The sequence below is a fragment of the Parasteatoda tepidariorum genome, chromosome 1 (assembly GCF_043381705.1).
Source record: "Parasteatoda tepidariorum isolate YZ-2023 chromosome 1, CAS_Ptep_4.0, whole genome shotgun sequence".
Lineage (NCBI taxonomy): Eukaryota > Metazoa > Arthropoda > Arachnida > Araneae > Theridiidae > Parasteatoda > Parasteatoda tepidariorum.
Genome location: NC_092204.1, coordinates 98,139,178 through 98,162,158, shown reverse-complemented (window position 1 = coordinate 98,162,158; position 22,981 = coordinate 98,139,178). Strand labels below are relative to the sequence as shown.

Genomic DNA, 22,981 nt, shown 5'->3' with positions numbered 1-22,981 from the left:
TGAGAAATTTATGTTGTAAAATGCAAAGCCTATACCTGTCTCCATTTTAGAACCATATGTAAAGTAATTGTGCATATTTAGATGATTATAATTATTGTTTTCTTTAAGATTTATTACATTCTTTAAGTAGTTTGAAGGATGAAAGGCGGGGATTGGTTGCTTAGTATTGAAATCATTGTAACAATATGTTATATTATCATGTATTATGTCCTTTTTCAGTTGAGTAAGAGCAGGGCCGGCCCCAGGGTAGGGCGATCCGGGCGGCCGCCCGGAGCGCAATGATCTAGGGGCGCCAAAATGATAGTTGACAAGATTGAGAGGCGCAGGCGGAATTTATCATTTTTATTTCTAAGCACATAATTCAAATAATATATTATATTTAAACATTAAGGCAAAATCTAGTTGAATCCAATTCAACATGACAAAACCACTCAACCACCGCCTTTCAAGAATTGACAAGTTTTTCGGCCCCTGGAAACTACAATTTTGAAACCAAGCGAAACAAGATCTAACAGCCCTTTTTAACTGCATATAAAAAGGAAGTAGACTTAAAACAATGCATTATTTGCCTCTAGACTTCGGCTGGTGCGAAATAAAATAGTTTGTTTAAATTGTTAGTGCAAAAAAGCTTTAAAAAAGTGCCTGTGCAAATTGTCCAGTGCGTTTGGCTTCTGTGAAGGAAAGTGTTTTAATTTTTTTTCTTTTCATTTTTAAAAACGAATAAATCCATCGGACATAAGCCAAAAAAAGGGTGGGGGGTAGATTTCAAAAATTGAGAGTTTAGCTCAAAACATGGCTTGTGTGGTATCAAATGAAAGTAATTGAGTCTGGAATTGAATAAAATGCATTTAATTTTTTTAAGCCAGTGGCGCACAAGGGGGGGGGTTTCAAAAATTAGAGTTTACATCAAAAAATGTCTTGTGTGGTATCAAATTTTTTTTTTTGCCAGTGGAGGTACCTACAATGAAATATTATGATTTGGTGTTAATCGTGTGAGCTTAGATGCCCATAAATTGGCAGAGTATTTTTCATTTTGTTTGTCCTTCGTATTAAAAAAAATTGGGTAGTTATATATTACAAATAAAAAAATAAAATGTAGGGAGTACACTCTAAAAATAGGCTTAAAGTAGAAAACATGCGCGGTCAAGGGTATGACAATGGTTCCAATATGAGAGGAGAAAAATCGGGAGTACAAACAAGAATCAGAAATATAAACCCCAGAGCATTTTATGTTCCATGCAGCAGCCATTCGCTAAATTTGGTTGTAAACGATATGGCAAAATCCTCGTTTGAGGCAGCCAACTTCTTCAATATTGTTCAAAAGTTATATACATTTTTTTCTTCCTCTTTTCGTTGGGCAATATTACGGAAATATATTGATGCTTACACCCTAAGACCATTGAGTGATACGCGATGGGAAAGTCGAGTCAACTCATTAAAAGCTCTGCGGTTTCAAATTGGTTCAATTCACGATGCTTTGTACAGCATATATGAAGATTCAGAAATCGATAATATGATCAGAGACGAGGCTAGCGGATTATTAAATAATTTGAAGCAGTTCAAATTTATATGCTCTGTTGTGATCTGGTACAAAATTTTGAGTCATATTAACCCCATCAGCAAACTTTTGCAAACTGTAAATTTTGATATGTCACAAGCTATTGATATGCTTAGCAACTGCAAACTCTTCTTTGAAAACCTGAGATCAGATGAAACTTTTGAAAGCATCATTTTAGAAGCAACCGAGCTTGCTTCAGAGATTGACGTGGAAGCTAATTTCGAAACCACCACACCACGTCATCGTGTCAGAAGCAAAACAAGAACGTTTTTGTATGAGGGCCCGGATGAACCCATTCAAGACCTCAAACAAAAATATAAAATAGATTTTTTTTTCACACTATAGATCAAGCAATAAATGCCTTGGAAACCAGATATAATTTGCTAAATACTCACAGTAATTATTTCAGCTTTTTGTATAATATTTGTGGTCTAAAAGACATGCCCAGAAATGAGCTACTGGCTCATTGCAAAGATTTGGAAGTAGTTTTAACTGATTGAAATTCAAGCGATCTTAACGTCCTGGAACTAGCTGATGAAATAAGCATTGTTTCGTCATTAACAAATAAGGAAACCCCTGTTGAAGTTCTCAAGTTTATCGCTACACTTAAATTCGCACCAAACCTCAGCAAAGCATTAAGAATCCTACTTACATTGCCAGTCACTGTGGCTTCAGGGGAAAGAAGCTTTTCAAAACAAAAAATAATAAAAATCTCAAAACGATGCAGGCGCAAAATCGTCTCAATGGATTGGCAATGATGCTATAGAACACCAAATTAGTGACAAATTAGACTTGAAATCACTGATTCGTGAGTTTGCCGAATGAAAAGTTAGAAAAAGGGCATTTTAATTACTTTGGTTCGTTATAATTTATTTATTATATGGGATATTAGTTTAGTTAGCATTACTACACTTTAATTTTTGTTATTTTGCCTTAAGTGCTAAATTTCTTATCTTGTTATCTGATGTTTGAGTTTTAATAAAACATTTTTTTTTATTAAATTTTTTTTCAATGTTTTCTTGACTTTCTGATATGGTCGCATGAGATTTACTTTAAAAAAAACGGAGGGGGGGCGCAAAATTAAGGTTTTGCCCGGAGCGCCAAAATGTCTAGGGCCGGCCCTGGTAAGAGATGCCAGGCTGGAGATCAATTCAAGCTGTTTATAAAGAGGGGGGATACCACATAGAACTTGGAGTGCGGCTATGGAAGTTGAATGGTAGGATCTAGAGATATTTAATAGAAATTTCCGTTGGATTGTTTCAAGTGCTCTCATAATTCTTGGGGACATATTGCTTGCCCAAACACAGGATCCATGAGAGAGGGAAGGGAGTATGACTGTCTTGTATATAAATTTTCTTGCGGTGTGATTGATGCCCCAGGTTTTTGTATTTATTTTTGCTAAAGAGTTTAAGAGGTTATTGGATTTGTTTTTAAGGATTTCAATACGGGGACCCCAGTTTAGATTTTTATCCAAAATTACGCCGAGATATCTGAAATGGTTTTTTTTGTGCTATTTTTTGTCCGTTAATTCTAAAGATGGGGCCTCTGTTAGATTTCTTGAAGTGTATGAAAACTGACTTTTCTATTGAAAGCGTTAGTTTATTATTAATCAACCAATCATGAATTGTATTAAGTGTGCTGTTTGTTGTATTTTCTAGATCTCTCCTCGAGTTCGCGTAGTTAAGAACTATTATATCATCAGCAAATGCCTGTATTATATGACTATTGCTAAGAGTAATAAGAAGATTATTAATAACTAAATTCCAGACTGTTGGTTCAAAGCATGATCCTTGTGGACAACCTTTGTAGATTTGTTTAAATGTGCAACCTTGATTGGTTGAGAGAATGGCTGTTCTATTTGTGTTGATGTTCTCAATGATGACCCAGATTCTATTCTGTGTGATTTTAATCTATGGAGTCACCTTATATCACTAGTTTATGCGAAGCTTTTGTACACATGAAGGATCTTGTAAGAAATGGCGCCAAACATCAAAAGCACATATTCGACTTCCAGGAATCGTTTTTGGGTTGTTGTAGACAGTGCATTGAAATCAACGGTTTAACTGACTCACTCATTGCATTAGAAGTTCTTCCTCCATACACAAAATCTTCAGTTGCAGTACAACTACCATCTCTATATACGAACTGCGTGACTATCTCCATACATGGAATCTGCAGATGCGCAACAAATCTCTTCTCGATGATACTTTTGATAAGAACAACTATATTTTTAAGAACAACGATGCAGTATATTTAACCTCTTTGCAACGTGAAGTTAAAAGTTGAAGTTTCCCCACAGAAGACTGAATATACAGGGTGTGGTAAATAAATAATCGGTCTAGTCTTGAAAGTTAGCTTTATTAAAAAAGTTTTACTCGTACTTTTTAGCAAGTAAATTACACTCGCATATGGAGCATCTTAGGGCAGCTGCAATCGAGGTGACTGAATCACGATGATTTCAGTCACTGTCTGCTTTGCTGTGAAGCACTGAATGATTCACTGGTAAAAAGAAACAAGTTCCGGTGTACCGTCGAATATGACATCTTAAGGACCTTGTCTAATAATAAACTGTCTATTATAGCTGCATCACTGCAAGTTAAAAACAATTTTTTTCACCAAAGCCATTTCTTAAATTTGAAGAAAAGAAGTCAAATTAAAATATTGAAGAGAAATGCAATAAACACAAGAAAACTATAGATTGTTGTTGTTAATTTACGTCGCACTAGAGCTGCACAATGGGCTATTGACGACGGTCAGGGAAACATCCCTGAGGATGATCCGAAGACATGCCATCACAATTTTGATCCTTTGCAGAGGGGATGGCAGGTAGCACCCCCGCTTCGGTACCCGGACGACCTGCGAGTGAAGTCGAGCACTTTACGGTAGAGCAGTTTAACGAGGACCAAAACCGCACACCCTCGGACCCTTCGCAGACTGATCCAAGTGGTCACTCTCCCGCACACTGACCACAGCCAGTGATGCTTGACTTCGGTGGTCTGCTTGGAACCGTGCCTTAACGATCAGTCCGCTGCTGGAGAGAAAATTATAAAAGTTAACAATTTAGATTGCCAGATGCTAAAAGTAGACTCATATGGAAAATCACCGGTGCCTTGCCAGATATTTTAAACTTGCTGAATATCCACATCCGTCACCGGTCCGCCCACTTCGGTGACGAGCTCGATATCAGTGGTAACTTCCAGTCGTCACTGAGCCAATCACGGTACCCCTTAAAAATAAATTTATAATAAATGTTAAAAATATATAAATAATATAGTATATAACTTCTGTTGCTTTAGTTAACTCATGAATACGTGTTTGGACAGTTGACAAAATGACAAATAATTAAACAAATAGCATAACTACAAATTATGTGTGTAAATATCTGGTTTATATATCAAATATATCGGGTAAATTTATTCTAATTATTTTATGTTTACTAAACTAATAAGCAAAAGTTTAATCAAAAAGTATAGTTATTAAAGATTATAGTGCAGTCTATATTAATCTGCTTATTTTGACTGCTTGAATCTAGTTTGCACTTCTATGCAAAAGAATATTCTATTTTACATCTAGGATATTATAAAAAATATTTACAGCACCTGCGTAAGCCATCATAAATTTTAAAACAATTAACATCATAAAAACAAAAAAAAAATGCTCAGGATAATATTAAGATAAATGCTTTTATCTTAAAATTATCTAAACAATAAAATATAGCTGCAGCTACGGAGCTCAGCTATTGGCTAAGAAAAGGGATAAATATTTTAATTTTAATAAGGGGTAAGACAAACAAAAAAGATACATTTAATAGTAAAATATTCCTAAGATTCTTTCTTTTCTCAAGTCATCATAGAAGAAAACTGACAGCTTAAATAATTTTTATCGCAATTAAATTGAATTAAACATGAGTTTTGATAATTACAACGTGGAAGGCAATGGTGGTAAGTAAAATTTAATTGCCCGATATATTATTTTATTTATTTATTTTTGAAAATTATTACTTTAGTTTGATTTTCAGTATTTTTATCTCAAACCCAAATTATTCCCAACCTTTTATGTTTCAAATTGAATTGAACGAAGAGTTTAATTTTTGGGAGTCCACGATATAGTATCACTTTTATGTTTAGATATTACTCGCAAAAAAGTAAAATATTTCCACAACAGCCTATTGTAGATCAGAGGGCTATGTTGATTCAGAGGTTAAAGGCTCAACAATTTCCTGAACAATGACATGATTGGGGCAACGTGGTCACCATTGCGCACTGGTTGCCTTTGATGATCTGGTATGCATTGATCTGATGCTAAGTAGGCTTCAAGCCATCATGGGGGGATCGAACCTCAGTTTTTCATTATGAAAATCCAATGCCTTAACCACTGAGCCAATGACGCTTAAATATTATTTATATTTACCGTCAAATTTTTTGTTGTGAGCAAAGAAAATTTACGAATGAAGTCCTAAAAATTTTAAACATACATATATGCTTTTCATAAATTACACTTACAAAAAATCATATTAAAATGTATATTTATCAGTTGGACGGGTGCTCTTCAGGAAGGAAAAAAAGAAAAGTCACCAAATTGAATTAACAGTTTATTTATTTCTCTAATGAAAGAGCATGGTTATGAAACTGCGCGTTGCTAAAATCAATGACACAAATCAGAACACCAAAATTTGCAACATATTTGAAAGGAAACACATTAAATCTTGTGGTGTTACAAGTTTTACTTGCCTAGTCCATTTGATAAAAATATATTAATTTAATTATGCAACTCCAATTCCCTAGTTTTTAGCTGTGAAGTTATTTTGAGATGTTTGTATTTTTAACTATTATTTTGACTATTACATAAAATCTTTGTTTATCACATTTTAAGTTTGTCTGATTGTTCAGTTCTTATGGTAACTCAAGTTCATTTATCTAGAACTGAATATTTCTGAAGCTACGACCAACATTATAATATTATTTTAAGTACAAGTTCTGATTTAAGTAACCTAAACAGCAGTTACCTAAAAACAACGATAAATGATAGTCACTATTAAGTATAAGATACCAGTTTTGAACACATAGAAAATTAGGGCTCTTAAAACACCATTTTTAAACATTTGAATGACAGTTTAAAGTTCGGTATGTAACAAGACAAACTCTAAATACCATGCTTAATAACAGATATGTATTAAATGTTAACCTACTTGCAAATTGCTGGGCTTAGTTTAATAGCAAGGTACGTCCTGATGCACACAATGTTGGGGAACAGCCAAATAAAATTTAAAAAGTCAGTAGGTTTTCACTGTTTCCTCTTTTATTGCTTACCACAAAAGAGAGGATTCTGCCCTATTCTTGCACTAATTGTAGCAACTTTGTTATTTACCCTCAGAAATGTAATGAAATAAAAACTAAACTTATCTTGCTATTGCATCTTATATCATTTGCAACACCGAAAATAAATTCTATAATTGTATTTATTTGCAGGTGATAGAAAGAAAACTCCAATGACTAATGGCTTCTCCACAACAGAGAGCACAGGAGAGTCCATACTAGAGGGACAACATTCAACTATACTCACTGGCGGAAAAGCTGTACAAAAGAATATCGCAACAAAAATTAAAAACTTCTTTGTTTCTACAGACACTGTTACCTGCAAACACATTCCTGACAAATACAGTCACACTTTTAGACACAAGAGTCGTTGGGAACACATAAAATTAAGTGGTGCTGTGTGTGGAATTGAGTTCTGTTATGCAGCAGAGACTGCTTTTGTGACCCCTATACTTTTAAGTCTTGGCTTAAGTATCAAATACGTCACAATTATATGGTGCTTAAGTCCGTTAGTTGGACTCATTCTTTCACCTATATTAGGTTCCATGAGTGACAGTTGTCAATCAAAATACGGTCGTAGACGACCCTTCATCATCTTGTATTCAATAGGCATTTTATTAGGTCTCATTTTAGTACCAAGTGGACATCACATAGGTGTGGCTCTTGGAGATATTGGACGTAACCATGCCTCGATCGGTAACCCATCTGGTACTCTTGATGGGAGAAGTAGTACATTTAAAATTGATGTGGAAACTAATAGAACTTTAAATTTTACAAAAATGCAAGAATTATCGACAGAATATTATCTCGCTTATTTTTCAGAAAATTCAACTCTAATCAATCAAAATAGTTCACAAATAGACTTAGAAACTTATAATAAACTATTTAAAGAATCTCAAAATGACCAAATTTTAGAAAACAATTCAAATCTTCAACCATGGAGCATTGCATTTACAGTCATTGGAGTCGTTTTACTAGATTTTTGTGCTGATTCATGCCAGTCTCCCGCCAGGACATATTTGCTAGACGTATCAATTCCTTCAGATCACGCTTCTGGCTTGAGCACATTTACAATAATGGCAGGACTTGGTGGATCACTTGGATACGCCATGGGTGCGATAGATTGGGGAAACACGTGGATTGGAGATCTTCTTGGTGGACAGATTCATGCTGTTTTTACAATTAATACTATAATTTTTCTCATCTGTCTGGCTATATCATTGAACAGTTTTTCTGAATTACCTCTGCCTCTCTTAAAAGATCCAGTAATGTACAAAGAGTACAAAGAGAAACTTCACCGAAATACTGGAGACAAAAATTCAAAAGAAATGGATGTAATAAGCGTCGACCAAAACCTTAATGAAGCCGACAAGAAAATGCATGGAGCTGATAGAGAAAAAGAAGTGATTGATTCAAAAAGTAAGAATAAAGCTCTCACCAATGACAAAGAAAGTTCTAAAAATTTGAATGAAAATGTACCAGATAAAAATAAAAGCTTTAAGGATTTAGATAAATCACAAAGTAAGTTCGAAATTATATATATATTTAAATATCCTTTTAATCCTATCTTTTCATACCCAATCTTAGTCAGCATGAACCAGAACTGAATAGATTATCTTACTTAATAAATATTGTACTCTTATGCCCAGTTTTGTTTTCATGGCTGTCTCAGAAAAAATAACCTTTGTCATCCTTTTAATAAAATAAAAAAATGTACATTTCATTTTATAAAACTAGTTACGAGTCTTAAAATACCTGCTTCAATGGGGTTAGGAGAATTAGAGAGTTATAATTCTACATTGGTTTTCAAATTATTTCTTATCAAAAGTATTCTTTAAGTTCCTTTTTTTAAAGGAAAAAAAAACTATTTTTATAAGGCTAGGACCATAATTGCATAATTTAAAAGTGATGAATGTGTGAATTAAACATTAAGTTTCAATTTTTATTATTTCCTATTTTATAAAAACTCTCTACTTTAATTGTTTTAACATTTCATACTTTTTACGGAAGAATATATTAAAAAAAATCAAATAAAAAAAATAATTTTTACTGTGTTGGTAGCTAAAGAGAGAAAACTATGTTTTCAAAGAGTAGTTTTTCCTCTAAATTTAGTGTTTCATTAAGTATAAACTTCATTAAGTATATTTAGCAGAGTTTTATTAAGTATGTTTATTACATTTTTTATACTAAATTTTATTGTTTTTTAGTAAAAAGAAAGATAATCAATTTTTAGTTTCTTCAAAAGTTTCACACTTTTGACAATGTAATATTTTGAACAGAAACTTTACAAAAAATTTTTACCTAGGAACTTTAAAACAGAAATTTTTAAGGAATAGCTTTTCTCATAATTTAAAAACAATTATTAGAAAAGTATAAAGTTATAAAACTTTTAAACTTGAAAATTACTATTTTTGACTTTTTTTTACACGAACAATTGCTAAAGTAGAGAAACTATAAACAAAAGCAACGATATATAATAATTAATTTTATGATTTCTTTTAAATACTTTACTACAAAAATTAAATGTGAACATTTGTTTGAAAATAAAAATAATTCTAAATATTAAACTGTTGAAAATTTTTTGAAAGATCGGAAATATAATCAATTACATATGTTAAATTAATATCTATTATATAACAATATACAATATGTTAACGATATAACAATATGTTAAATTAATATCTATTTTCTATATCAAAATGTCAGAAACAGATTAAAAATACCTACTTGATTGACTTTGTTAAATGTAAATTTTATTTGTTAATGAACTAAAGTACAGAAAAAAGCGCATAGTTTTATTTTCTTTGAAAAAATGAATTGTACTTTCAATAAATTTTTTTTCTCAAGTTCAATTTTTATTGTTAGTGTTTTATGAAACTAAAGTGTGCTTTGAACTTTTCACCCACTTAAGATTTTCATTCATTTTTAATGAAATATACTTGTCATCTTACTCGTAGGCTGAAGTCTAAGCTTTTATCTTTCTTACATAGACATTTCGAGTACTGTTTACAATTTTTAAAGTTATAGTTCTCTAAGCAAATTTCTACAACTTAACTCTACTTTTGAAAATTTTATTCACTCCTTATATATATGAGAAATTTATGAAGATTTTCCATCTATATTATTTTAAATTCCTACGCATTACAAATACATTCCGAATATTTAGACTTGTTATTGCCTAAATGAGACTCTGTATATCCACTCGACTCACAGAAATTTGTGCTGTTCATTTATATTTTATTTAAGAAATACTTTGAAATTACTTTTAAATTTTGCACAACATTTGAACATGAGCAATCGATATAAATTAATTTGTGCGTAATGAAATAAGGAAACTAAATTTGACATTAACGGTACTTAAAATTAACTTTTACAATTCATTTAATTAGCTTCTCCTCTGAGAAACTTCGACCTTTCATTTATATTCTATTTAAGAAAAACTTTGAAAGTACTTTTCAAATAGAGCACAACCTTCGAACAAGTTATGAAGATTAACTCATTTAAAATATGGCCACAAAACTTTACATTAAGGGAATGTTAAATTTAAATTATATATAAGAATACTTAAAAAAAGTCACTATTCATTAGATCTAAACAATTTGTTTAAATTTTATATTTCCAGATGTAGAAATCAAAATTACAAATGAGACAGAGGTTGCAAAAGACAGTCCGAAATTGAAGGAATACCTCCTATCTATCGTTCACATGCCCAGGTCACTTCGCATTCTTTCATTGACGAACCTCTTGGGGTGGATGTCCTGCATATGCTACATGTTATACTTCACGGATTTTGTGGGTGAGTGTGTGTTTGGAGGTGACCCTCAAGATGCACAGGACTCAACAAAATATGCAACATTTCAAGAAGGTGTTCAGTTTGGATGTTGGGGATTGGCACTCTTCTGCATATCATGCTCATTCTATTCACTCTTTGTTGAAGCTTTGGTAAAGAAAGTTGGTAAGTGTAAAACCCAGCTGCTTAAGAAAAATGTTTTGCTTTTAATATCCTTTTTAATTCAATGTAAACGAGTTCGATTCCTTAAAAATTTCCGATTGATCATGGACATTGTTCCTGTTAAGTATCCTGTTCAATGATTGAGAGGAATGATCATAATTATCACCGGTCACTTTACAAGTGACTCCATAAGAAAAAGACAAGGTACAATTAGGCAAGCTCATAACAATATCTTTTTCACTTCAAAAAGTGGGCCCAACTTTTATTAGGTGCATTTACCAGATGATCGGGAGATCATTTCGCCTGCTTCATACTTTATATGCTGAAAAGAAGTGGTTCAGGAGATAGAGCGTTTGCTTCTCAGTGAGGTGACCTGCCAGGTTCAAATCCCTGCGGTTGCTGGTTGATACGACTTCTGCTCCCTATTCGCACCGACCACAATGCTGACGTAAAATATCTATAATTGTAGACGGATTATGGGTTAGAATCTCCTGGCCGTCGACTAATTATGAATGTTTTCGTGGTTTTCCCCTCCATGTAATGTTGAGTTAGTTCCATCAAAAAGTCCTCCCAGAAGACTAGTTTGTCCCAATGCTTGATCCAAGTGTTCCTTTTTCTTCTGGGTTAGATTCAAAGTTACAAGACTATGCAGTTGAACATTGATTGTCATGAACTCCGAATCGAGTTAGCTGTTCAACGTCAGTTATAAAATAAAATAAAAAAAGTTTTTTAAATAATTTATAACAATTTTTTTGAATAACTATATAATCATTTAAGCTTTCTTGTACTAAACAAAATTATATTCCTTGATACTTCGTTTTCTTATGCATAAAATCGTGCAAAAGTAAGAACAAAAAAGAGTTCTAAAAAAAAATTCCCCGTCCACTATCCCATCTATCTCCACCCTGGGAAGTTTATTTAAATTTATGAGGAAATTAGAAACTTTTACAAGTACTTTTTTATCGAAATTTTTTTTAATTTCTCCAAAACTTTGAGGCATATTTGAGGTATTCTAGGTGAAAAGAATAACATATTTAGAAAGTTTATGATTACGGAGGAAACATTCTCTAAAGGATGTGAAACAGAAATTTTTTTTTTCAGTTGAAAAACTATAACTAGGTATTAAAAAAATTTAAATGCACAAATCTTGGAGGGGACAGGCATTTTTTCATGTTCTCAGTTCTTTTACAGAAATTTAAGTTAAAAAAAAATTAATTTTTTTATTCAAAAAATATCTTTTATTTTAAAAATATTTCAATAAGTTTTATGGCAGTAAATATTCAGTATAGTTTTCTATTTGTTATATATTTCTACGTGCATTTACTTTAAACATAGAGATAAGTTTAAATTTTCTTTTGTAATATGTAAACATATGTACGCATAATTTGATAATGGTTTTATTTATAGTTAGTTGTAAGCCAATTAAACAAAACTGAGAATTGGTGAGCTGTAGAGAAGGGAAGACGAATAGTTATCTCATCTTTTATGAATATTGTAACTCAGTGGGTTAATTTAAACATTCTCAAATTAAATATTTTGCAGTCTTAATACCTTTTTGTGATTTTTCTTAAGGAAGATTATTTTGTTATTTAGGTGCCAAAGCTGTTTACATTGGAACTCAATTGGGATATTCCGTCAGTACCATAATAATGGCCATAACAAAACACAAGGTGGCAGTTATCCTATTATCTCCAATAGCAGGAATAATGTACTCTTCTCTTTTGACTCTTCCATATCTCCTGGTTGCTGATTATCACAGCAAAAATCAAGTATGTATAGAATCTTATTTTCATAAGGAAGAAAAAAGTAAGATAATAATGCGCAAAAAAGAAAGAAAAAAAAAGACAGCATAAAAAACGGAATCAATGGATTTAAAGATTTTACTTTTACGTTGTAAAAGCAGAGTTTAGCAAAAATGTAATCTATGTAAAATAATCAATAAATATTAATTTTTCTTGTAATCATGAATAATTGTACTCACAACAAAAAACAATGACGAGTAATCATGATCTACGATTACAAAAAAATTTCCTCACATTTTCTTTTATCAAAATCAGCTTTTTTATTTTTTTTAGAAAAATTCTTTTTTTTAAAAAAAAAAGAAAGAAAAATGAAAATCAATGTCGAAACAAATCTCTTTCAGCAAAAATTTTAAATGCATTTTTCTTAAGGATTCCTTAAGATAGATTTAATTTAATGAGGCGATTTATTTTTTAAGAAATTTCCCTAAGCCTGAAAATAAAACAGGAAGTACCCAAACAAAATCAACTAATAAAAAGAAGAAAAAATCTGTCCTCATATCCAAAGCAAACTTTAAACAGTAAATTGAACTATACTGTAAAGCATTCCGGATTAAATTACGGTATAAAGTACCGGCACTTTGGATGCATCATCCGTGAAATCCATTTTATCGTAAAATATTATACCGTAATTTTTACAGTAATGTTTATTTAATGATAGTTATTTTAACTTAATTATTACTTTAAAAATGATGGTACATTGGATTTTTTGTTTAGTAGCATGCTCTGATAAAAATCGTAATTTCTTCCTAAATTTTTTACAGCGTATCTTATATAAGATACGCTGTATATATAGATCGAAAGTAAAAGAGGGATCGAGTTTGCCTAAAAATATTTACTTCGGCATTTTTTAATCTTGTAAAATTACTGAAAACTGACGGAACTGATTTGGAAATTAAAAAAATCACATGATATCTGTCAACGTAACTACTAACTATAATCACTTGCAGTAGCTTCATTGACTTATGATCTTAGTTGTAATTATTACTATTTAAATGCTCTGCCTGATATCCTAAACTTTTGGACAGTAATTGCCACTTTTAATCCCCGTATAAATTATTAGAACCTTTATTAAAATATAAAAATAATAGTTTTTTAAAGAAAGACATACATATTAAAGGTCACAAATTCATATTTAAGTAATAATAAGAAAAGAGCAAAAAACGTTACCAAAATCCAAATAATAAATTATTTGGATTTTGGTAACGTTTTTTGCTCTTGTCTTATTATCACAGTCAAGGTGAATCACCGTAAACGTCTGATTTAAAATATCAATACTAATTTCTTCGTTGGATATAATTTAAAAGCTATGATTAGAAACGCCTCTCTGTTCCATCTGACGAAGGAATTTCTTCTGATGTTTTGTAATTCCACCCTCCCTATGATTGACCTCAGCAATAATTCTTAAGATATTGATAACGTTTTGATTTTCTCACATATTTATTAAATTTCAACCACAAATGTCTATATGTCTATATTTGTCCGATTTATTTGTGAAAAGAATCCTAAATATATACAGTAGGGGGGATTTCAGTAACATGTAGCATACTCTTTGTATAATAATTCCTTTCTTTGGTAAAACCTTTTAAACATTTTTTTTTTCCTTTTAGTTTTCCAAAAAGAAAAAGCTCGACCCAAAGAATGCACGAGGCATAGGTACAGACGTAGCTGCTATCAGTAGCATGATGTTTTTAGCGCAGCTTTTATTATCAGTAACCATGGGCAATGTTGCAGAAGCGATTGGCTCAAGTGCTGTTCCCATTTTCGCAGCTGCTATACTCAGTGCGTGTGGAGCTATATCTGCCACTCAAGTTACATATCTCAGTATATAATGAAGACGAATGAATAATATATGAATTTCAATAAAGAATGCCGGTTTAATCGGTTTTCACCAAAATATAGTAACATTAGAGAAAGATGGAAGTAAAACTATGCTGAATATGGAAAGGAAAATTGCCTTCAAAATGAAAGTATTTCATATGGTTGAGATCTGTTATGTCTTAGGTTAACGCTTTGTTTGTCAACTCAAGCCATATTTGGAAAAATGCTTAAATCTTGTACCAAGTCCAAATTGTAAAAATACGTAATTATGAATTACTTGGTTTCTTTTCTATATGCCTTCACGATATTAAAAGAGGTCAACAAATAAGAGAAATTAAACACATTATCATATTAAAAAAAAACTGAAACAAACGTTGAAAAAAAGTCTTTCAACCGCATTTAACACAGAGTTAAAAATATTGTGATACTCTTTTGCATGACTGTTGTAATTACAAATTAATTTATTGTCATACACTGCTTTAATTACGTGTGTTTGTTGCGTGTATAACTGTAAATATATATTTAATTAAAACTGAATTCATGCTTCAGCATTACTTTGCTGATGAATTAATTATGATTTTACTATTTTTGTACAAATTATCAAAGTTTCTCATTTAACTCTTTTGTAACAATAATAAATTATGATAACTAAATTGAAAGCGTTTTGTTTCTATGTTGTTTTCTTATCTAATAAAATATTTCATATTTAATAAAAAAGATATATCTATAGTGAAAAAAAATTAAATTCCCTAGTCTATTTTGCTAACAATGTTTCGAAATTTACAAAATATTTGACAAAGATATAAGCATATTAAATAATTATATTAGAACTGTACTAATAGAATAAAAATTTTTATTAGAAATAATTATATTACATTAGAACTTAGTGGAAAATGTTGAGTCACATCTCAGTGAACTTGATCAAATTAAGTTTTGAACGTAAATAAGTACCAAGTTTCTTTAACTCATATTTAACTGTTTTTACTGGTCAAAAATATAACATATTTTTTCCTTTTTTTAATTTAAACTGATTTTAATATTCACTTCTTAACTTGAAACCTACATAAGAAAAAAAGTTTTTCTTTCTTTTGTTCTGAAAAAAGAAATAACACGTCCATGAAACTGCAACAACAAATCCATATTTCCCTAGTTAATGACTAATAAACAATATTTTTTCTTGTGTTAAAAAAAATAATAAAAATTTAACAATTTTTTAAATATTAAGAAAAATTACCATGATTTCAAACTTTATTAAATCATGGTAATTTTTCTTTATTCTTGCTCTTTATTGAATTCTGCTGTTCTTGTTTTCTAAAGAGTAGTAGAATACTTATAATTAAATAAGCAATTTTTAGTTAATAAACGTTTGCGTTAAAAACCAAGTTTAAATAATTGACAAAATCGTATGCTTTAAGTTTAAAACTATGTATAATCATTTTATCTCACATCTTACATTATAATGGAGTATTGTTTATAATAATATATATTTGCCGTTAAGTAGAACATTAAATATAAAACTGTTGCGTAAACGAAAAGTTATTTTCTTCCTCTAAATATTGAAGCCAGAACAATATTAAGAGCCCAACTTATGGCATTTCATAACAATTATGAACTGAAATGCAAAAATAAAAAAATAAATAAAAAAGCTTTTACAAATGTAGTTATAATGATGGTTTTTAAGTTGCAACTTTATAATTGTTGATTTTTAACACTAGTTTTACGGGGCGCGTCATTTTGACGCATTTCGAATTTTATAAAGAAAATTACAAAACCCTTTAGCATTTTTATTTTATCTCTTGTAATGACTTTTATCCATTGATCGAGGTAAATATATATTGAAGTCTATTTTCTTCAAAAGTGTTAAAATATTGAAATTCTCCTTGTGGTATACCTACCTCTACGGATACGCGTCAATTTGACGCGATCGTAATTCAGACAAAATTTTGAGTAAACATGCAAACATCACATCAATAATAAATAGGAATGTACAGACAATACTTTGATCCGTTATCCGATATCGTTATCTCAAATGAAACAAGCGATAAACTGTTGCCGATAAGCAATGATAGAAAGAAAAAACGCAGAATATCAATTGACGCCAGAGTGTCAGATTTTGAAGGTTTCAGTTGCTTAGTTCGAGTATTGAAAAATAAAATACTAGAATATTTCATAAATATATATCTCATATTTTCATTTTTTTTCTTATAGTATATAATTACATTGCTTTCTAAGTGCAGAGATGCCAACTGCTTCGGGCACGCCAAAATAATTAAAAAAAGCGGTAAATAACTACTAAGTAAATTTTGCAAGTATAAAGTGGTGAATTATATAAGCCTACAGATTATTTAGAAATAGTGGTGGATAAAAATCTAGTAAATTGAATTTATTAAACCAAGAATCATGATTGATAAACTACCACTTTAAAATATATATTTGCTGTCTGGAGCAAGTTGGCATCTCTGTAAGTGCTATTATATGTATTCGTTCATGCGTCAAATTAACGCGTGTTCATAAAGATAGGTTCATAAGAAACGTCCGTAAACTTAGTGTTAATGAAATCACCTCAACAAGTTCTAAAAAGATAACTGTTAGTTATTGTCTAATAGTCAATATTTCCATTAATCCAAATGCAAACAAACAAATCATTTCAGTAGTTTTTTTTATACTTATCTTAAGATTTCAAATCTACTTTCTTGATTTGGCGTGATTAAAAATTTTTAGAATAAGTATTAAATATGGTTAAGGGTTAAATTTTAATCTATTCTACAACAATAGTCTTGCCACTGTTTGGAAGGGAAAAAGTACAAAAGCAAAAAGAAAGTGCAGAAAATCTTAAAATACAAATTTAGGACCAAGTGATAGGAATAATTTTTGTTTTAGATACTTTCGATAAAAAAAAAAGACATAGATTAATTCTTCTTCCTAGAGGTCAGAGTAGAGTAAACTACTAATTATGTATTTTAAAGGACAGTAAAACATTTAAATGAATTTTGGATTTCGCTTCAAAAATGTTCCTCTGTTCTGTTTAACTTGAAAACGTACGAGCCCCATAGTTAAAGAATATGTACACATTAATCCACTTACATCATCAAAATTTCGCTCAATAATATTTTGTTTCACCAAGTAAAAGCCATCAACATTTGAATACGGTCTTGATCATTCATCTCTGAACCATATATGTAACGTATACTTCGCCGGAGGAAAAGCCTTCTCAGAATATCTCCTAATACATGTCGACAGAACTTTTTGTTTGGAATGATCTTATCTTTTCTTCAGGGGTTAGCTACTCATTAATTATTTGTATGTAGGAAATAGGCAGCCATGAGTCTTTTCTTTTACTTTACATCCACTGCTGTAAGTATTTCACACACGCATAATGCAATTTTTTTGTTTTAAATTAAGGGAATTCGACTAATGGCTACAACATTTAATGACATTAGAGAAAAAAAGAAGGTGGGGGCATAAACAGTTTGTAGGCCTAAGTTCTTTGTGAAAAGTATAGTCATAAAGAAACATTTCTTATACATAAAGAGAAGTATTGGTGCTTAAACAGCTATTGAAAATTTAATTTAACATCGTAAGTTGTCAGCAGTAAATGTGGTGAAAAAAGTGATTTAGTGAGCTGGTGGGTAATCCCAAGAACTTTTGTAAATGATGTAATGCTCCAAATTACATGTAATAATGTGGATTTGGCTGTGACACAAAATAGTTTATTCAGCAGAATTGAAACTATTGATTGAAACACTGATGCAAAGATGGAAATATTTGAGGTGATAATGTAGGAAATAAAAATTGATTTCGTCTTTTATTTTCGTAGATTCATTTTCAGTTGCTCGGTGACTTCATCTCGATATCGATAAATCTATCGATAAATCTCGAAATTCGATAAATCTAGATAATTTCAGTATATTCAATATTCCGTCATGTTACGAAATTACTAAGTACGATTACAGCTCGATTATCAAGTGACATCATGATATACATGCATCAAGCAGTTTTCCAATTCTGCGAAGTAATACGATGTCCCATTAAAATACCACGTAAACAAATTGCAACATAAGGCTTCCTACATTCTCAGTGAACATAAATCTGTCAACATTTATAATACCAGAGAAATCCCCGAGCCACGAGAGCTATTATTCAGGCTCGTGCCGATTTGAATAAAAAAAGGTAAAAACCCCATTGAAGTTATTGTCAAGAACGTTTTATGGCTGTATGCTGTTCGGGTGGAAAGAAATCTTTTAGTGGTAGCGGGCAGACATTAAGGTCTAAATCAGTGGCTCCCAACCTTTTGTGGACCATCGCCCCCCTCTTGGGGTTGGCTGACACATATCACCCCTTTCTCTTTTTGCTTAAAAAACCATTCATTGTTGCTTGTGAGCAACCAAGCACTGAAAATATGCTATGTTATTTGATTTTAATTTAAATTGTAATGCAAATAAGGAGGCATATTTATCCTGTCATTTTTATTAATTAAAAAAAAATTTTGCACCTTTTTTTTTTCAAAAAGAAATGATATTTAAAACGGAATAATCAAAACAAAAGAAATTTTTTTAAATTAATATTTTAATGTAATCAAGAAGAAGTTAAAACGTTAACAACTAAAATTTGAGAGAAAAAATGAAGAGGGGGGAAATACATTTTTACCACCTTAATCACTGCCCTGTGCTTGGTGTATTTCAAGTAAAAGCTTGAATGTCAGGCTTCATACTCGTCAGATTTAAACGCGGGTCTCCTTTGAAGCAAATGTCCAACCTATCTCCTTGATTTGTGAGCAGCTGGAAGACAGAACTAAACCCTCTCTCCACTGAATAGGTTGACGGGAACGAGATGAGAAGCGGCTCATTTTGTTTCCACAATTGTGGATAAGTGTCCATAAGCTTTACCCAAGCTAACTCGTAACCGTATTTTTTAAAGACGACTTAAGCCTCACAGTCATTCTTCAAATCTAAAATCTCAGTCTACAAAGAGGAAGTGAGCTTATCCACAACTTCAAAAGAGAAACGATCGAAAATCCAATCCGGAATTTCTAATTTCATCAAATCTTTAAATCATGATTCCATAACTGTGATCAAGGTGATCAGTAAAAATTAAGATTTTATTTTCGAGGATCTCGATATCTGCCATTGGACACTTTTTAAGAGTAGGAAATTGCATTAGCTCTTTGCGACCAATGTTTGACTTGTAGATATCGAACTTGGCGATGAATGAAGACATGATTCCCTTAGCCTTGATAATGTTCATCTTATTTCCTTGAAATTTTACTTGGATTTCGTTCATTTTTTCGAAAATATCCGTGAGGTACGCAGTTTTCAACGAATCCAGCAATTCGAAGAAACGGCTCAGTTTCCTTTTTAAAGCCATCTCACAGCTGTATGTAGGAGCAGGAATTCGAAATCTTCATCATTTTCATGGCAAAGTTCTCGGAACAAACGGTTATTAGGAGAATTAGCTTTTATTTTATTGATGCCAGAAATAACCAATTTTTCGCAGCCAAAAGTTGACGATGAATGACATAATGAATGGTGAGATAACTTCCGGTACTTCTTTTTTAAAGTGACCCAGAAACCCAGTATGACAACCAGACATGGTTGGAGCACCATCTGTTGCACAAGCACTTACATTTGTGAGGGGAATTTCTTTTACCTCAAAATAATCTTTGACCAATTTAAAAATCGACGATCCTTTTGTATCTGTGTTCAAAGTTCTTGTAAACAACATTTCCTCGTTAATCTCCTTACTCTCATTTATGAATCTCACGTAAGCTAAAACAGCTTTGTTATCTATCACAGTTGATTCATCAATCTGCAACGCAAATTTACCTTCTTTCAGAAATTTGATGAGTTTTGATTCAACGTCGGCGGCCATCTCATCAATACGCCTGGAAACAGTATTATTGCTCAGAGGAACAGAGTGACTTATCAGATTTCCGCCTGCGATACCAAAACGTATGACGAAAACGATCCTGCACTTGAATTTTTTTAAATTTTTAACTATCATAATTCTTTTTATTACACTAGAACCATAGGTTTCATATATATTTTCAATTTCAATCTCAAATAGCTTCTATTATTAATATTATTAGCAATTTTTATCTTTTGAATACTCCTCGCCCCCTGATCACCCCCCTAAGGATTATCACCCCCTTTCGGGCGATCGCCCCCAGGTTGGGAACCACTGGTCTAAATGTTCTGTTTATTTTGTAGCACTTTTATTTTAAAACGGTATTTGAAGTATTACAATTCCAATGGGGTATTTAACTTGTTTGTATAATTTTATCATTTAATGAATGACTCAATGGATAATAGCTTCCTTTGGTGAGATATTATCAACTTATTCTTGCATAATATTCCAATTCTAATAATTAATTTATAGGTTCACCATCAAATGAACAATTTAACAATTCGCGATAACGTGAGATGGGCGTAAGCGTCGTTAGAACCCACCTCCATAATGAGAATTGATTCACTCAGAACCAAAACTGGGCAGAATATATAATCCATTATGAGAAATCAATTAAAACTTGTAACCAAGGCAACCTCATGTAATCACAAAACCATATAATAGTAGATCATTATTATTTGTATCAGTTGATTGTGATCAAGCTCGCAATTGGGCAATTCCATTAAACAACATGACTGATTATAATTAAGTTTCCTTTTTATTAGAGAGACTTTTATTTGTTTGTCAATTATGTAAAAAATGATTTAAAAGAAGTAAATAAAAACGTCATGAAGCAGAGGAAAAAATGCTCATTTGACTAAAAACATAAAAGCAAACGATAATTATTATTTTTAGTTTTAATTTGTTAATAATGTTTTAAAGCAAAAATTATAAAAATTATAAAAAAAGTTCCCACTTTCCCTAAATTACACACTATTTTTAACTTCATTTCGTCGCTTTCAAATCTATGCCAGATGACTTCATGTTACAAACGTGGTTAGTGAGTTCTCTCATGTAACTGGAAATATATTTTTCATCAGATTTTTAAAAATTTCTTAGAAAAAAAAATTATGCATTGAACTTTTTAAAATATCTATTACGCAAATTAAATCACTAAAATTCATGTGAAACTAATTGTTACCTTCTTCAAAAAATTTTATGTGTACCTAACTCATATAGTTGTAAGTTTGTTTGTTTTTTATATAAAAAAGATTATTACGAATTATAAAATGTATAAAAACCCTTAGGATATTTTTTGTTTATGTTTAACTAAAATTGACTATTTGAAATATGTAAGATAGATCAAAGAATCATATTAACCCTTAAATTTTTTCGAAAGGATTTGTAACCTATATATGAGTTTGGCAATTCGTACTCCATTCCCTTCCATTTGATTGGGTATTCGTAATATGGTAAGGCGGAATAGATAAAGGGTTGCAATATAAAAGTCCGACACTCAAAAACATTTGATCAAGTAATTGTGTTTTACTAATACTTATGTAACGTAAAACAACTTTTTTATTTAATCCTACTCTGAGGAAGAATAAACCATTTCGTAAAGGTATTTTCATTACATTTGAAGTTATTTATTATGTATTACTTGTTTTAAATCGATAGTAACCGACTGGGTAAAAATGGACAATTTTGATTTTTAAAAAAAAGAATTATTATTATCTATATTTAAGCTTTAGTTCATTAGCTTTTCAAAACCCTTTAAAATTTTTATCACCGATTTTTAGAAATGAAGTTACAGTTGTTTTTCCGTATACTGACAGATGAAACCGAAACCGGAAATAAACCCACGAAAACGAAACTATAATGTTTTTTGTTTTACTTTGAGTATTTGAACCTTTATTTATTTGAATGAATTATATTTTTTGGACAAATAAAATTCTTTTTCAAAAATTTATTTTCGAATTATTAATTTTTTTGGGGAGATATTTTTTAATGCTGAATTTTTTTGAAAAATGTAGATTTTCAGAAAATTTCTATACCCTAACACACATTACAAAAAAAATTTAAAAAACTTTAAAAAAAAAACTTGATTCGATAATAATGAGCTAATGATATTTTTTAATGCATTGTTTATTGAATGAATGTAGCCTAAATAAAACTTAAATTGCTGTTTTCTTTTCTTTTCTTTTTTTTCAAGCCAAGTTGGCAAAACTATTTTTTATAAAACTTACGTGCTTTTTTAAAACTTATTTTAAATGCTTGATTTTTCTCTTATTCGATTATTATTGATTTAAATATAGATAAAAATAAAAATAAATAAATTGAGAAAAAAATGGTACCTTTTTTAGCAATTAATTTTACTAATATCGCATATTCTTTATTAAAAAATAATAATTTATAAGCATCTTCTTAATAATAATAAAGATATATTGCCTCAAATATTAATAAAAATGGAATTAAAAAAATTTAGAAAAAATTACCTTCTTTTAGAAATTAATTTTACTGAAATCGCATGTTCCAAATAAAAAAAATAATGATTTGTACACACATTTTTTTCATAATTATTGGGAGATAAACCGACATACTTATTTTCGTTATACCTCCATAAATAATAATACTATTCAGTAATTTAATACTA

General features: G+C 30.7%; 2 protein-coding genes across 3 annotated transcripts; both read left to right on the top strand.

Moving 5' to 3' along the window:
* Positions 1-1,135: 1,135 nt before the first annotated feature.
* On the top strand, positions 1,136-1,903 carry LOC122268747 (zinc finger MYM-type protein 1-like). Its single transcript, XM_043038917.1, has one exon. It carries the CDS (start codon positions 1,136-1,138, stop codon positions 1,901-1,903), a length of 768 nt encoding a protein of 255 aa, XP_042894851.1.
* A 3,430-nt stretch (positions 1,904-5,333) lies between these two features.
* On the top strand, positions 5,334-15,098 carry LOC107454796 (membrane-associated transporter protein). 2 transcript variants are annotated; one of them, XM_016072100.3, is made up of 5 exons: positions 5,334-5,499; positions 7,027-8,394; positions 10,496-10,828; positions 12,419-12,594; positions 14,235-15,098. In XM_016072100.3, the coding sequence occupies exons 1-5, from the start codon at positions 5,463-5,465 to the stop codon at positions 14,454-14,456; spliced, it is 2,136 nt and encodes a 711-aa protein (XP_015927586.2). In that variant the 5' UTR covers positions 5,334-5,462; the 3' UTR covers positions 14,457-15,098. The 2 variants fall into 2 exon arrangements, with proteins under 2 accessions (XP_015927586.2, XP_015927587.2); XM_016072101.3 differs by having other exon boundaries at positions 5,342-5,499; positions 7,027-8,292.
* Positions 15,099-22,981: the final 7,883 nt, after the last annotated feature.